Source organism: Trichosurus vulpecula, chromosome 3 (genome assembly GCF_011100635.1).
Source record: "Trichosurus vulpecula isolate mTriVul1 chromosome 3, mTriVul1.pri, whole genome shotgun sequence".
Lineage (NCBI taxonomy): Eukaryota > Metazoa > Chordata > Mammalia > Diprotodontia > Phalangeridae > Trichosurus > Trichosurus vulpecula.
Window position 1 is genome coordinate 355774664 of NC_050575.1, and position 18011 is coordinate 355792674.

General features: G+C 35.8%; 1 protein-coding gene across 1 annotated transcript in view; it reads left to right on the forward strand.

Moving 5' to 3' along the window:
• The window catches only part of MAP4K3 (mitogen-activated protein kinase kinase kinase kinase 3), a 213323-nt gene that overhangs the window by 129986 nt on the left and 65326 nt on the right, over positions 1-18011 (forward strand). Inside the window, 3 exon segments of the mRNA XM_036749371.1 lie at positions 10756-10814; positions 12283-12345; positions 17732-17790. Coding sequence (XP_036605266.1) covers positions 10756-10814; positions 12283-12345; positions 17732-17790 — 181 coding nt within the window.

The following is an 18011-nucleotide window of genomic DNA, read 5'->3' on the forward strand; positions in this document are numbered from 1 at the left end:
AGTTGTTTGCATGTTGTCTCTGCCATTATCTCAAATGAAATAATATTTGTGTAAAGTCCTTAACATAGTATAGACACTTAAAAATTGCTTGTTCCTGCTGCTCCCTCACCCTCACCCCTAATTAGTCTGAACTCCTTGAGAGCAGGGATTGTTTTTTGCCTTTCTTTGGATCCCCCAAATTTAGCATAGTACCTAGTATGTAGTAGATGCTAAATACACGTTGATTAACTTTCCAAAGCATTTCCTCATTTATTATTCCATTTAGTTCTATTAATCCTATTGCTGTCATTGTCCCTATTTGTTAGAAAACTGAGACATGAAAAGATTTAGAGATTTTCTGATAAATTGGAAACAGAATTGAATTTAAAATCCAAGTTTCCTTGTTTCTCAACCTGTACTCTTAACAGTACAGCCTGCCTTAGAGGCAGCATTGAACTGGAAGTTACAGGACCTGAATGTAAATACTGGTTCTTCCACTTTACCCATATTGCCTTAGGACCAGTCATTTCGCCTCCCTGGGCCTCACCTTCCCCCTCAGTACAGTGAGGGGTTTAGATCAGATGACTTAAGAACCCTTCAAGTTCTGGATCTGTGGAGCTGCCAAGGCAGGAAGGCAACTTGGTGTCCAAAAGAGTTGTTTAGAGCTCTGAGGGGTTATGGAACTGGACCAGGGTCACACTGCCTTTTAGGGTCTAACATAGTTCATAGGATCTCAACACTTAGCATGGCCCTTGGCACATGATAGTGTTCACTAAATGTTTATTGATTGGTCATAGATTTTGAGCTAGTCCAGTCCTTTTAAAAGATGTTGTAGTTATGCCCTTGGTAGAAAACACATTTCTTCCTGGTCATTCTTTCCTTGCTATACTTCAAATTTTGTGCTTTTTGCTGAAGAGTATTAACTTAGTGTGACATACATAACAGATAATCTTAATGTCCAAATCTATTAACTTACCACATCATGGATTTCTTAAAGGCTATTCAGCAGAATTTTAGATCCAAGAAGTTCTACCATACTAGAAGGATGGCTCATAAGTACTCCTTAGAGAGACAAAGAAAGGAAGTGGCAGAATAGGTTTTGTTGTCCAGAAGTGACAAGAACCATTATTTCATGAGGTATTTGGTCATTGTTCATTGCAATATAAATAATAAGTATTTGCAAAGAGACCACCACGGAAATGATTGCATCCTATACAACATTAGTTGCTTAAGATTAAAAAGTGGTAGGGAAATTCTTTGAAATACTTGATAAGACCCTGAAAATGAAATTACACTCACATTCTTGTTGACTTAAGTACAGAGCTGAGAAAAAGTCTTCTCCTTTTCATTCCAGATAAAGTGGAAACAACCCTAGTCAGTTGCCCTCTGCTAATAAACATTATACACGTCTACCAAAAGTATTCCACTCTGCACTGGAGGCTATCCATCACAGGATCCAGGTCAAAGATGCCTGGTGACATTGTATTAATTACATCAAGTCCCAGAATATTGCAAATTCTCCTGGAAGAGATTAACTTTTGTAATTGTACAAAGGAGTTTGTTGTCCTGTCCATCCCTATATTAGTGGAATAAGACTATCCATTGCCCAAATTTCAACCTTCCTTTAGATGGAAACTCTATAGAGCTTGTCCAGCAGTATTTCTATCTGGGACAGACATCATAGGTCAGCAATAAGTTAGGCTCATAGCTGAATAGTAAGAATAGTAAGAAGAGTGAACTGGATTGCTTTTGTGATATTGCAAAACTCTTTGTCCTGACTTCAAGCATCTGACAAAAGCAAAGGCCCATCTTTTCAGTACTGATAGTTTTCTGGCATTGCTATTTGGCATTGGGACGTGGAATACCGTTACCTTCAAAAAACTATAATGGAGTGAACCCAGGTTCTATGAACTTGTCTTTTTAATATTTTGGTAACTTTCGATAAAATTGATTTGATTTGTAATCCTATGTATTTTCATACATTTATAAACATTCTGAGAAAGGGTCCCTAACTTTCACCAAACTGCCGAAGGATTTATGAAACAAAAATGGTTAAGAACCTTTGTTACAAATGATGAAATCATACAGATGCTCTTGCTTGTTGACAACATTGTGCTGATTGCTTCAAACCCTGAAACAATATAGAGCTGCCTAAATGGGATAAATTATCGCTCAAAAGAGTTCCCCCTAACTAGTTATCCAGAAAAACCCAAAGGAATGAAAATTGCCTCTTGTCCAGACTATAATACAGAGTTGGACTAGAAACCCATAGATGACTTCTCTGGATACAGTGAGCTGGAACTAGCTTTGACCCAGAGGCACAGAGCAGGCTGGGTGGCCTTTGAACAATTTAACACTGCTTTTAATGATCCCTTCTTCTTGGACCTCTTACTCTGACAACGCTTTTACCCTCCTTCACTCATAAAAGGCTAGCTCTCCTCAGAAAATACAGCATTTCTGGCTCTCCTCTTATGTGTTGTATGCACCTTTATGACCTTTATACTTTGGATTAAGAGGAAGAGTAGGAGTATTCCTTGCTCCTCGCTGCAATTTCAAGACATTTGCCTTGGCCACCATCGTTCAGCATCCTCTCTTTTCCTTTCTCAAGGTATTATGACTGACTGATAGTCCTCTTTTTTTGCTCCAACTGCTGCCTTTTTGCTTGGACTCATCAACATATGTGTTGAAGTTCTCTTGAGCATGCTGGACTCTTAGTTCACTAACCTCCTAAATTATCACATCCTACTCTGCAGTTACACAGATGGCGTCTTGATTTCACCATTACCCATAAACACTCCATGATCTTGAATTGATATTCCTGTGTCTGGCCATGACCTGCTAATTACCCATCTCTTCCCATGCCTTACTCCTCCTAACCCTGTTATTTGTCCTTACCCCAACTTCTAGTCACTTTACCTTTTCATCCCATCCTAGTCCTGCCTTCCTTTTCCTCCTTTCACAATCTTAACAACCTTAACAAGTTCAGCTCTACACTATCCTATCGTTCCCTTGTCCTATCGATGGTTTATCTTGCCAAATCTGTGTTACCCTCATCCTTTATCTACCTGCCTTATACCTCCATGTTTGGTATTCAACACAGCTAGAGGAAGTCACGCAATTATAATAGCCGCATTTACTAAAAATTTGTATTAATCTGATCTGAAATCATTCTTCCCTACTTAACTGTCACACTGCACATAGCAGCTGTTCCATACTTTTTCTTCTCTCAAGCCTCCTACACCACCTTCTCCCTCTTCTCAACAGAGAACCTCACTACTTGTGTTATGAAGAAAATAAATGCAAGCCATCATGAACTTCTTCTCCCCACTCCCCTACCTTGAAACCACTCAGCATCATTCCCTTCTCTCCTCCTTCGGTACAGTCTTGGAAGAAGAAAAGACCCTGCTCACCTAGACCATCCTCTCTTCTTGTGCCCTTGATCCATTCCCTCCCTTTCTCTCTCCCCTGGGTAGTTTGCCCTTCATTTAACCCTTCTCTGTAATCTTTCCGTTTTTATAGTCTTTTCCCCAACTTCCTTCAAACAGACCTAGATCTCTCCAATTCTTTAAAAATCTTCATTTGACTCAAGTTATCATCCTATATCTCTGTTCCCTTTGTTTCCCAAAGGGGGGGGGATCATTTTTGCCTATGCTTTTCCCACTTACTTCTCAATGCCTTGTAGTCTTTCAACTTTGTCACTCATCTGAAAATGATTCCTTTATACTTAATCAGTAATAAATCATTTGATTACTAAATCTAAGGACCTTTTAATCCCCATCCTTCTTGACATTTTTATAGTGTTAGGCATCGTAGATCACTTCTTACTGGACACTTCTTTCACCTCAGTGTTAGAAATACGCTTGGCACGGAGATTTAGGTATCAAGGACAGTTTATTATTGAAGAGTCCAAAGGAGTTGGGCTTACATTCCTGGCCAGGAGCCAACTCTGCCCTTCTTTAGGAAGAAGGAGTGGGGAATACAGGAGGCAGACCAGCATTATTCTGTTAGACTGATGCAGATTGGTGCAGCATCAGCTCAGTACCTCCCTTCAGAGAATGGATTGGCCCACCCCTTCTAGGTTACAATCTTCCCTATATGCCCCTCACATACTCCTTAGTATGTTCCCCCACCCCCACATATGTTCCATGTTCAAAAATGGCAGAAAACTCCTCCCAGTGGGTGTGTAAGGTAATATTCAATTAGCCAATTAAGCATGCCTGGTAGCTATTTGACCCAGTTCTCTCTTCAGCCCTGACTGTTACCTGATGTTAGGCCAATTTTCCTAACGTCCTGGATTTGTGGGTTTTGCAAAATCATGAGCTTTATTCAGATTAGTTGGGCACGTCTGTCCTGGTTAATTTTTATTCTCTTCTTTGTTCAAGCTGACACTTGATCAATTATTCTGTGGAAACTTTAACTTTTACTAATCTCTCACATTAATCTCCTATCTATTTCACTATTCTTTCTCAATATAATTCTGGGTTATGATCTAGGTCCTACTCTTTAACCTGTATCCTTTAAGGCTTGTCCTTTGCCCTTTTGTACCAGTACTTTTAGTTATCTCATTAACTCCCATAGATTCAATTGTCTTTGCAGATGATTTTCAGATCCACCTGGTGCAAAAAGGAAGATAAGTTACCATTCCCCTTTAACGATTGTCTTTTGGACAACTACACCTAGATATTCCTTAGGCATCTCATTCTGTCTGTCTCTGTATGGATGTGTCTAAAAGCAAACTCCTTGTTACCTTTTCCCCTAAACCTGACCTTCCTCCAAATAGGCCTATTTCTATTGAGCAATAGTGTCCTTCTAGTCATCCAGATTTAGTTAATAAATATGTATTAAGCACTTTCTATGTGCTAGATACTTTTTTTAGGTTATGAGGATACAGAAATTAATAACAAAACAAAAGAGACCCTACCTTCAAAAAGGCTTTTACACACACACACACACACACACACACCCATAAATAGAAGATATTGGGGAAAGGAGTGGAAGAGGCACTGACAATTGAGAGAATCATGAAAAGCTTCTTGGAGAAAGTGATATCTGAGTTGAATTTTGAAAGAAACTATAAGGAAGACATGAGGAGAGGCTCACAAGCTCAGTCATCTACAATTTTTCTCACCTCAGCCTCAAATCCAGTCATCTGCCAAGTCTTGCTAAAATCCAAGACCACTCTCTGCCTCCCCACTAACATATAACATTAAACCCATTCCTACACTTGCCTTTCATCTCTCCTTTCCAAGATGGCCTCCCTCCCACTCTCTCCCTGTTGACTTTTTATGCATCGCTCAAAGCCAAATTCAAATCTCACATGTTATTGCTTTAATTGAGGCTTCTCAGATCCTCCCCTCCTGTAGTGTCTTTTCTGCCTCAAATTAACAATTTTTCTAGTCTCTTTCTACCTCACCATAACAATTTGTTTTGTAACCCTCTGATTATTGATCTCATAACATGTATTACACTTATTGTATCTACATTTTTGTTTATCCTTCTTCTAAGTTTCTTAATGGCAGAGACCATTGTAGTTCATCTAAACTTCCTCTCTCCCCTAGTCACTTTGCCTGGTTCTCTTAATACACATGTATGGCCCATCTTAATAAATGTTTGCACAGTAGTTCTTGTACCAGCCGTGGGCAATATTGGAAAGTAATCAAGTGAAGTTATTTGTCTTTCCAGCCCTTGTCTCTTCTCCTCCATGGTGCCACCCCTCCCAGCTCAAGAAAAGGAAAGAAATACAAACTGAACATCATCAGATCTGTTGATTCTGGTCTCAGATCAAAGGGAGAAATGCAGGCTGGCCAGGTGGAAACTTTTTCTTGACAAAGCCTGTTTTAAGTTCTTAGAAATGAGTTTGATTATTTTATTATTCTTATCATAGATTCATTTAACTGTACATTTGCATTCCTGAAGAGCCCCCTCCCTTTGAGTAACCCTTAATGTTTTTCCCTAACTTTGACAAGAGCTGTTTTTACAAAGAGCTATTTCTTTATTATATGTGTGTCTGTATGTAGTATACATGTTTTATATTATGTATTATTCCCTGGTCAGGAAATTCTTTCTATCAATATATATAAGCAACTGTTCTGTAATATTGAGTCTTAAATAGTTGCCCAGGATCATATGGCCAGTAAGTATCATTGGTGGGAGTCTTCTGACTCTGTAACAGGTTCTACTGTGCCACAGATGCCTTTCTATAGAGTAGGATAGAGAAAGGGAGAAATCTACCACAAAGTAGGAAAGATAGGATGAACCATAGTCAACTAGTCAGTAGATATTTATTAAGCACCGTCGATATGCTGGGCATTGTGCAGTGGGTTGGGGATAGAAAAAAGAGGCAAAAAAGACAGCCCCTGCCCTTAAGGAGTTCATGGTCTAATGGGAGAAGGCAGCAAGCAAACAGGTATGTACAAACAAACTATATATGGTGTAAATAGGAAATAAGAATTAAGAGGGATTTGGAAAGACTTCCTATAGAAGATGGGATTTTAAGGAAGCTAGTAGGCAGAGATGAGGTGGGAGAGCATTCCAGGCATGGGGGACAGCCAGAGAAAATGCATGGGGCCCCAAGATGGAATGTCTTATGTATTTTGCTGGTAAAACAGCAGGGAGACTATTGCTGTTGGATAGAAGAGTATTTGTTAGAATAAGGTATAAGGTATGAAAGGACTGGAAAAGGAGGAGGGGGCTAGTTTATAAAAGGCTTTGAATGTCAAACAGGATTTTATATTTGATACTGGAAGTGATAGGGAGCCACTAAAGTTTGTTGATTTGGGGCATAGTGGTTTGGAGCTGCACTTCAGGAAAATCAGTTTGGTCACTGAATAGAGAGGCAAGATTGGAGTGGAGAGAGACTTGAGGAAGGGCAGACCTACTAGGAGGCTATTGCAGTAGTCCAGACATGAGATGGTGAGCATCAGTACCAGAGTGGAGGCAGTGTCAGACGAGAGAAGAGAATATAGTTGAGGTATATTGCAAAAGTGAGAGCAACAAATTGGGTATTGAGGGTGAGAGTTGGTGAGGAGTTGGGGACAACACCCAGGTTCTAAGCTTGAGAGCCTAGGAAAATGGTATTGCCCTCTACAATAATAGGAAAGGTAAGAGATGGGGGAAGGTCTGAGGAAAAGAGAATGAGTTTGGTTTTGGACACGTTTAGTTTAAGATGTCTACTGGACATCCAATTCAAGATGTCTAAAAGGCAGTTGGAGATGTGACATGTGAAGTCAGTAGAGAGATTAGGGCAAGATAGGTAGATTTGAGAACCATGAACAAAGCAATGATAATTAAATCCATGAAAGGTGATGAAATTACCAAGTGAAGTAGTATAAAAGGAGAAGAGAATATCTTATGAGAACCAACCTTCCCAAATTCAAACAAGCTCAGTAAACTCATTACCTAGCTGGCTATATGGTGGTAAATTTCTTGGTAATAGCATCTCTGAACAAGTACTTAATTACAGATGGATAGTTTTTTGTGTTGGTAGTGGGAATACCTATACTTACAAAAGATCCGTGAATTATGTATTGGAGGAGTATGAAAGAAGGGACTCTTTTTTTTCCTTTTTCCTCCCAGATACCCAGTGTCTTAATTTTGCCCTGTAAACATTAGGGTCTTAAAGGAATGTTTGTTTGTCATGACTCTGATGTTTTATGCTTCTGTCCCCACTTCTATCCCAATGTCTTGAGTGTTTTAAAGGAGTATTAAAACATTCGGTTATGTTACTAAATAGAAATCTCTCCATTAGGTTGTCAAACCAGCACCTTATATTCTACATGTCTACATAAAACTAAATTAGTTCTCTTTTTCCCAAAATCTACTTGTCTTCCTGACTCTCTATTTATGTTAATAGTACCACCATCTCTCTCAGCACCTTCCTATATGATAGCAATCCCACCTAATGATTGTAATTGCTATGTTTAAATAGTGCTCTAAGATTTGCAAAGCACGTCACATGTTTATCTCATTTGTTTCTAGCAACATTCTTTCTTGTTGACTTCATCGGTTCCCATGAATTTAATTATCTTCCCTATGTAGATGACTCACAGATTTACATATTTAAATATGTATTTCCACTGTTTCTCCATTTTTTCTGGGTTCCATTCCACATCACCAATTTCAGCATTTCAAATTTAGCATTCTATCAATATCTCAAATTCAGTATATCCAAAACAACTCATCTTTGCTTCCAAATCCATTCCTCGGCCAAACATCCCGATTTGTGTTGAACGTATCACCATTCTTCTAGCCACCCCAGTTCATAATCTTGGTATTATAATCTCACCTCTTGACTCTCCCTCACCCCACTGTCTAGTGCCCTGTAAATCTCACAGAGATATGTAACTCAAATAAGTAAAAGATTATCCCTGACCTCAGGGAGATTACAGTCTAATGGGGGAAGACAAAACACAAAAGGCAGTTACTCTGTACAGAGCAGATGGCTTTAATAGATGTTTGTTGATTATTTTAATCTCTTCCAGATTAATCTTCCTAATGTGTTCACCTGACTACTCAAAAAAAAAAACCACAATTCAGTTCCTTATCCACAGTCTGACTCTAACCTGTCTTTTTGGCCTAACTTGACAGCCATAAGTCAAATAAGACTTCACCAAACAAATGCTTCTTCCCTTTTTGTACTTGTACTCTGGTAACTTCTAGAATGGCCCTTTCCAGGCCTTCCCTCATTCCTGCCTATTACAGTCTCTCATATTTCAGGACCTAGCTTGAATTTTACATCCTTCACAAACCCTTCTAATACACCACGGTCTATCCAACTAGTGATATTTTCTTTCACTGAACTTCCACATTACATATATACATACATATATTTGTGTGACTGTATGTGTGTGTGCATAGGTTACTATGTACTCGTAGTCTGTTTTGTACTATGTGTTCTCTGGTCAGTCGGCATGCATTTATTAAATATGTATTATCTAGTATTCATGTGTTCTCTCCACTACTAGAATGAGGAGGTACCAAGTCTTATCCTTCTTCAGCAGATGTTTATTAAATGCCTACTGTGCACGTACAAGGCACTGTGCCAGCTGTTTGAAATACAAAGATCAAAGCAAAATAGTACATACTCTGAAGACTCTTACATTTTACTACAGGGTAGAGGATGTAATATATATATATATATGTACATATATATATATTACATATATTACATATACAGATAAATCAATACAAATTAATATGAAGAAGTAGAGTGTATTAATATCTGGAGTGGGAGGGAGACCAGTGAGGAATGGCTTCTTCGGGAGATGCACTGGTTTACTGGAAAGAGCACTGGGCTTAGAAGAAGGCCCGACTCTTTCCTCACCATGTGTCACCTTATACAAATCACTTCTCTGAATCCCTGCTTCCTCATTTCTAAAGTTGAAATGCTAATACTTGGTCTGGCTACAGAATGAGAGACAGTGCAATATAGTAGGTAGAGGAGCTGCGGTGGAGTAAAGGAGACTTCGGTTGAAATCTGCCTCTGCTATGTGCATGCAGTGTGACAGCAGGCGAGCCATTTAACCTATGAGTAGCCCATTTTGTCCCTCCATATCTTTCCACAGATTGTTCCCCTTGTCTGGAATGTGACTCCCTTCTCACCCTTTGTCTTCTAGAATTGATAGATTCCTTTGAAGTACAGGTGCTACCACTGTGGGAAGACGTTCTTGATCCCCACACTTATGCCCACTCTCTGGATTATCATCTCTGGATCATAGAGGTGCAGAGGGAAGGGACTTTTAAAGACAGAATGCACTAGATTTAAGAGAGATTGGGGAAAGTTTCTAGCAAAAAGTGAAAGTCAAAGAAATCAATAGGCAAAGGTAAAGAGAGAATTCCAGGCACAGGTGACAGCCAGAGAAAATGCAAAGGATCAAGTACGTTGCTCATACAACAGCCAGGAGGCCAGTGGCATTGCATCAAAGAGTGTGTGTATCAAGGAGTAAGGTATAAGAAGACTGGAAAGACAAGAGAGGGCTAGCTTATGAAGGGGCTGTGAATGTCAAACAGAGCGTTTCATGTTTGCTCCAATAAGCGTTGAAGGTGCCACTGGAGTTTATTGAATGGAAGTGACATGGTCAGACATGAAATTCAGTAGCCGAACCTTACTACTCTTGTCATAAGAATGGAAAGTGGGATTTGAACCCATGTCCTCAGACTCCAGAGCTGGTTTTCTTTCCAGTATACACTACTGACTTTTGAAATTACTTTGTATGTACTGGATGTATTCTTTAAACGTGCTGTATTTCATCAATGGAATGTAAACTCCTTAGGGGCCATGGTTATTTTGTGATTGTCTTTGAATCACCAGTGCATAGCACAGTGCCTTACACTTCTTAGGCACTTATATGTTGATTGAATTGAATTGTATGGTTGAAAGCTGCTCAGTTGCACTTTGTCTTATCTGAGGCCAGAATTAGATATCCTGGGTGATGTTGACTGGATTGCTAATAGCAAGGCTGAGCTATGGCGAAGCAGCAAATGAGATTATTGTTTGAAAGAGTCCTTTTGTTGTCTGTCATTTTTTAAAAATCATCAGTGCTAGAAAGGAAATTTGTAAGATCTACAGAAACACCAGTTAAGTTGAATATCTCTTACCCCATTCCTTCATGCGTCTATCTTCTCCTGTATAAGAAACTTTTTACTTAATTTTTAAAATTATTATTATGCTATTGGTACAGTGTCAGAAATTTATCAACTTTTGTCACTGAGTAATATTTCAATGCAATTAATTACTCTTAAGAATTTTTTAACAAGTTTTTTTTTTCTTTTTGATAGTTGGGCAAGTAAAATTTGATCCACCCTTAAGGAAGGAGACAGAGCCACATCATGAGCTGGTAAGTAATATAAGTTGTGATTGTTAACTCTGATGATGTATATAATTCTGTTTAATCTTTGTGACATGCCAATGATGTTTGTCTCCCTACCCCACCCCCCAAAAAAAAGTGTTGATATTTATTTAAAGCATTTGGGAAGTATAAGGTAAGCAGTTTCAAAAATTGTCAAATTTGTTAATAAGATTATTAATTATTATAGGTCATCTGGACTCATACATCACTAATAAACTAGTGGAATAACTTTAATGGTAATTTTAATATTCTTTGTTTAAACTTTTTTTTAAGTTGACCCTGTTATTTTTTTTTCCCTGTTTATATGTTTCAATTTTTGTGGCTGGATTTTCTTGTGTACATTAAGGTATATTTTTCTAACTTCCCAAGGGTTTAAATTAGAATGTTGTCCCAGTAAAGAACACATTTTCAAATTAAATAATGTCTTTAAGAACAGAGGCCAATTTATAAAACTTTAGTGTAGTACAAAACATGAGAGTACTAAATTTAATTCAGTTCTTAAAGTAAACCAAACTTAAAGACCTATTTTCTTGTCTCTACTCAAATGTACTGGCTCTGTGACCATAAGCTAGTCACTTAACCTTAGTGCCTCCTATCAGTTTTTAAATGCAACTGTTAATTGCAGGCCAGTTGCTGATTTTTGAAGTTTTTTCAACAGTAGTTCCCTATACAGATAAAATCACAGGTCCTGTCAAAAATAAAAAAGCTTTGTTCAAGTTTTCCTAAGATATTTAGTAATGTTAGACACATTCTTAAAGGAAAAATTACTTAAAATAATTTGCATAATTTGTGCTATATTATGGGATGAGTTGAAATTTTGCTTTATAAAATTATAGCTCCTTGACAAAATCACTACCTCCAATAAAGCTTTGTATGTCCAACTTGGAAATCTATCTTAAATCTAGCTAATTTTTTTTACCTTGTGATTTACCTAGTGACAGAAATATGAGTATCAAGGAATAATAAAGACTGAGGGGGCAAATTCCCTATTAATATTTAAACCTATTTGGTCAGTTTTTTTAAACCAAGAGGAAATCTTTAGCTTTCTTGTGGAAATTGTCCAATTCAGTAAATAATCCATGAAAAATAAAAGGAAAATTCATTTATGAGAGCTAGGAAGAATAAGGAGAGGTGGAAATATTGACAAAATTGAAATGAAATTGACAAATGCTAATTGTGTTTTGTTAAGGCAGCTTATGTTCATTTTGCTTTTCCCTACACCCTTAAGTTGTCATTATGTGTATTCAAACCCTAAACTAAAATTTTAATATTTTCATGCAAAGTTTATTGTAGATGCTTTTTCTGAAGCTCTTTAATATAATATCACTTTGCATTTGCCTTAACAAAATTATGTTGGCAGGACTTACCCCATTTGTGAAAATTGCCCTTTGTGTATTTGTGGCTTTTGTTCTAAGTGTAAATAACCTGGGTTTCTTGGTCTCTGTCTGCTAAACAGCCCGACAGTGACGATTTTTTGGACAGTTCAGAAGAAATATACTACACTGCAAGATCTAATCTGGTATTTCTCATCTTCTGATTTTCTTTGTCAGCGTTGGTTTTGTCTTATATTTTCTTTACAAAGCACTTACATTTTGTCTGGTTGCGTCATGTTAATTATTTTTAGCAGTTTATTTTGTTTAGCATTAGCTAACTACCATATATTAAGGACTAGTAATTTTTGCTGAACCAGATATAATTTTTTTCTCTCAATAAATTGTTATTGTTTTTATGGAGCCTCTCAGTATTTACCCTAATATTTATCATTTGTACTCAAATGCAAAAGTTAATTTGGCAACAGTCATATTTTTTCCTTTTGGATGTCTCTTCACTCTTTAAATGCAGAGTGTTTTTCACACACTTAAAAGAACAACATATTTTTAGAAAATTAGTTTTAAAAAAATTAATCACGCTAGATATTTTTTTAAAAAGATGAATTATTCGTCCATGCTCAATTTTCTAAGGCCAACATTTTGTATTAGCCTACACTTGTCATCACTGAAACCATTGGTAGTAGGAGTGTCTGAACATTTAAAGCAGATAATTAGAAGTTGAATGTGACTGAATATGGTAACAGATATCAAACTAAATTTAAAGTCTTCTCCCTCTGTCCTTAACCCACCTGTAACAAATTATTCTCTTATTCCAAGGTCCCATTTTTTGGGTGCTTTTTACGTGTCTTTTGGACCTAAAAGATAATTTTCATGAATTCAGTTCAGTCTAACAAGTATTTGTTGAGTACTTTACATATGCTTGACTGTGCTAGGTACTGTAAGGAATTCTGTGGCATATCTCTGACCTTTAGAGTCCTGTGGGGGAAACAAAACTGAAACATATGAACATTTAGCATAGCAAAAGATTAGGGTCAAGTACCAAAGTGTGTGATAAAGACAACCAGCAGTATAGGAGTCAGAAAGGAAGATGAAGGTGACCCAGAGAAGCAGGGGTGGCATCTTGAAAGATTTAAAACTTGACCTAATTGTCGAATTTTAGTGATTTCACAGAATTTCAGAATGGAGAGGATAGTAAAGATGATCTAATCCAAACTCATTCTCTTAGCTCTTTTTTTTTTTTAAAGATAAAAAAATCAGCACAACTCGTCAGTACATTGAAAGTCTGAAAGAATATGCAATGTGTACACATGTGGACCTTACACCTCCACGAAGGGGTGAATGAGGGATGTCCTCTCCTATCTTTCCTCATTCATGTCCTGCTTACTCTCTATACTTTTGTTAAATTGACTTGATTTTTTTAATGTGTAGTTCTTTTCCATTTACATTGTTGTAGTTACTGTGTATATTATTTATGCACACTCATATGCTAACAAATCAGAGAACATAAAAGAGAGGATTACTTCCAAAAATATAAACTACCCAAACGATCAGAAGACCAGATAGAGAGCTTTAATAACTCAGTCTCAGAAAAGCAAATAGATATAGCTGTAAATCAGGAACTACTAAAGGAAGAATCAGAATTCTTTCAAACTTTTAAAATTTTTTAGAATTCTGTTAAATTTTTGAAGAACAGTTAGAACTTATACTTCACATTATTTTCAAAAATTAAGAAAGAAAGCCACCCTGCCAGAGTCCTTTTATCCATCATTAAATTGAAAAGATATATTGCATGTCACCCTTGCCTGGTACTACCTTTTCCTAAGTTTATAACATTTACTTAGTATTGCAATAGATGATTAATCAGTTTTAAATGCCTTCCACATAAAAGATATGGCACATGAAAACTTATTCTCTTAAATTATGGAATTAATTCCACATTTAAGCATAGTATTATTTAGACTAACTTGTTATAAAATTAATATAAGGTAATCAATCTTTTATTCCTACTTATTCAGGAAAAACTAATTTTAGAGTTTCACAGAATGTTCTGAAATTTTACATCTTATGAAACATTTAGGCTACTAAATTTCATTTTTAAAAGTGGAAATAGAAAATCCTTACCACACTCTAATCGTCCAACACTACTGGTTTAATTCATCTTTTGATTCACACAGTTTTCTGACATTGTTAAAAATTCAGTGTTTCACTGTGACATAATTCAGCCATTAGGTCCACTTCTAACAGTCTGTGATTCAAGTTGTTTTTTACTTAATTAGCCTTCTACAGCAAATCTTATGACTTATTCCTCTGTCAAATTGAATATTTATCTTTTCTTTGACTATCCTGAGGACATCCTTATTCAAACCCCATTTTTCTCAAATATTATAGTAAAATATTGTTTAGCCTTACTATTGTTTTCCTTTACTTTTGGAGCATTTTTGCTAAAATATTTGATTCATATTTTTAGATCATTTTACCTTAATACATGTAGACTTTCCATTCTGGAAGATTTCTACCATTGTATAGCTACCTTGATAGAACTCATCCTTTCTGTTTCCATTATTCCATTTCAAACATCTTTCTTTTCTGTCCCAATTCTTTTTTAAATTTACTATCTCACTGTTCTTTTGTATGTCTTACTAGTTTTGGAAATTATCTATCAAATGAACCATTTAAGTTATCACTTCCTATCACTTCCTAATTCTAGGCCAATAACATCTTCCTATCCTTCATGTGTGCTAATTTATCTTTACTCTTTATGCAGCCAAAAGTAGTCATTCATTAGCAAGTTATTATCTGATTACCACTACCAGATTATTTTTGTCCATCTGCCCTGGTCCACATGTCATTAGAAGGTACTCCACCAGGTAGTCAGTTTTTTTCAGCCATAGAGCTCTGAAAGCCTGTCAGCTAAGGCATGGGGCTTGTGCTGTGCATTATGAAGGAAATATCCATACCAATGAGATTACAAATCCTTGAAATATTACTTAAATGAATTGTTATTATCCTGAAGAATTTCAAGGTAGAAATAAAGGTGGTTTTGGTTTTTTACTTAACTCCAAATAAATACTCCACTGTTCTTTTCATTATATAGGCAGCTTCAGATTCTTTATCTAAAAAAAAAATACTTTTTAAAAATCTTAAGATTATGCTGAATATAGTATCACCACTATGGGATGTTTCACATATCTCTGTCATGTTTATTTTTTCTTTACTGTGTCTGTGAAATGCTGTCTAAACGAAGTTGCAAAATAAGTGATTATTAATATATGAACATTTCATGTTTAGCCTGCTTTCAATGTTTGGCTCATTTTGTAGATTTCTCTGTATCTAAACCTTACTTTGGAACCACCCATAAAAATCTGTTTGCTAGACTATGCTTCTTTCCACTCATTCCAAATTCTGCTGAATTACTTACAAAATCCCACTGAAGTGATTTCAGGTCTACTTTTTTCCTCCTTTCCTAGAAGGTTGCTAACCTCATTTGGTAATTTTTTTTTCACTGCCATCAAATTTTTGATTGTTATTAATGTAGTCAAGTGATCCTCCCACAGGTCTTACTATAATTGGCTTGCTTGGCATTTATGCAACAGAAATTATTGCTTTATTCTGTATAGTTTTTGTCTACTTCTGTCATATGTGAAAATACAGTCTTGGGGTTATGGTGACTAGCTGAGCTAGAGATGAAAATCTTTAGGGAATTTTGCCATTTACATTTTCCTGGTAGGTAGGTCTTCATTATCTCTAGTGTAGGAAAAAATATCTGGGATTAGAATTGTATCCATAGTCATTAGGACTTCTCATGGTAATAATACTAATACAAAACTTTTTTTAAAGAAAATTAGAATAACTGGTAACTAAATAGTACCAAAAGGTAAAGGGCTAAGGAAAAGTTAACATGAGGACTTCTGAATACCACATGCAATTAAAAACTTTTTTTATTGTTTGCAAGCACTGGGATAACATTTTGATTTTATCCTTTTAAGAAATATCGTTATAATAAGTAAAATGGGCTGTTTTTTCATTGGAATTTTATATGAACTTTATAACTATTTAGCTATGGAATGTTTTATTTTCTTATATTTTCTCTCTGGTAATAAATTACATTATTATGTATAGTAGACCCACCCCAGGCAAAAAAAGAAAAAGAAATAGATTTAAGCTTTGTCTAAAGTAGTATCTTTGTTTTCAGTTTCACTTAAAAACTTTTTGACAGCTTTCAGAAAATAGATTTTATAGAGATTTTTCACTTCTGTGAAATGCAAAAATAAATTATTCTAGCTATATCCCTGGGCTTACAGTGTTTGTGCTAAAGAATTGTGTTTATGTATCCTGCTAAGTAAAAATAGCAAAATTTGTAGGACAAGAAAACTAATAGTTAATGCCACCCTGAAAAAAAACTATAAATTCATTAAAAAAAGACCACAAATGCAAATTTCCTAAGGAAAATAAAAGGTTAAATATTCAGTTCTGTGTTATAACACTTTTTGAAATATAGCGTAAATAAGGACTATAGGCATCTTCTGTGGGAGAAGGCATCTTTCGACTTGTCCTCCATGGTCATAAAAGCCTATTTTAGTTCCTAGCCAAATGCTTGGGTTTGAATTGCTTGATTTTCATTCTTCCACAGCTCTGATACCTATAATCCACAAAGGTGTAGCCAAGGTGGCTTACACTGATATTTTCATTCTTTTTTTTTTTTTTTGGAGGGGGGGAAGGCAGGGCAATTGGGGTTAAGTGACCTGCCCAAGGTCACACAGCTAGTAAGTGTGTCAAGTGTCTGAGGCCAGATTTGAACTCAGGTCCTCCTGACTCCAGGGACGGTACTCTACTCACTGCATCACCTAGCTGCCCCTGATATTTTCAGTATCACTAATGCCAGGCATAAATATTTTGAGCACTAATAGGATGTCTGTACTGTATATTTGGCTTGATAGTAGGCATCAGTATACTTACGAATTAAAATTATGGCCTGTTTTAAGAATAATTGAAAAACTAAGTTTTAGTATTCAGTTCCCATTAGAAATTAGTTTACTCCTATAAAATACTGAAAAACTAAGAGTTTATATAAGGCTTTGATTTTGTATAAGCTTACAGATTTGCTTCAAAGGTGCGGCTTTTTTCTTTTTTTCTTTTTTTTTACCCAGGGAAAATAAAGCAGAAGGTGATAGAAATGCACATTTATGTTTTGTTTTATCTTCCAAACGAAACCAAAGCTGTTCATCATTATTGTGCTCTGTCATAATTCTTAGTTAATTGTAACTTCATCTTAAATTCAATTTTTTAAAAAATTTCATTTTTAGTTGCTTTAGTGATCAGGTTTAGGCATGGAATTATATTTAAATGGCAGTTGTTTGTGTAGTCTGAACACTCTCAGATAGAAATAAGGTTAAAGTATTTATAACTACAAATTCTTAGTTCTTTTATGTCTTTAAATATATTACAACTTTAAAAAATTAAGCAATACAGATTTCTTTTTATTTGTAATTTCATTCTTTTGATATAATGTATTATTGAATTCTGGTTTTGCTAAGGCTTTTTCATCTTACCAAGTATTTTACTTTGTAAAATTAGGATCTTCAACTAGAATATGGACAAGGACACCAGAGCAGTTATTTTTTAGGTGGAAATAAGTAAGTAAAGTTTTTGTTAACTCAAAATTCAGAATTATTTAAATTATCTTTACTATTATAATCAGACCAAAGTTATAATTATTCTGTAGCAGAATGTTTTTAAGTGCTAAGATTTATATTGTGCTAATAATAATGACAGTTTTTTTGTATATAGATGGCTTGGTTCAATATTTTTAGAAAATGGGTACTTCACAAGATGACCAGCCCCTCACTATTATAAA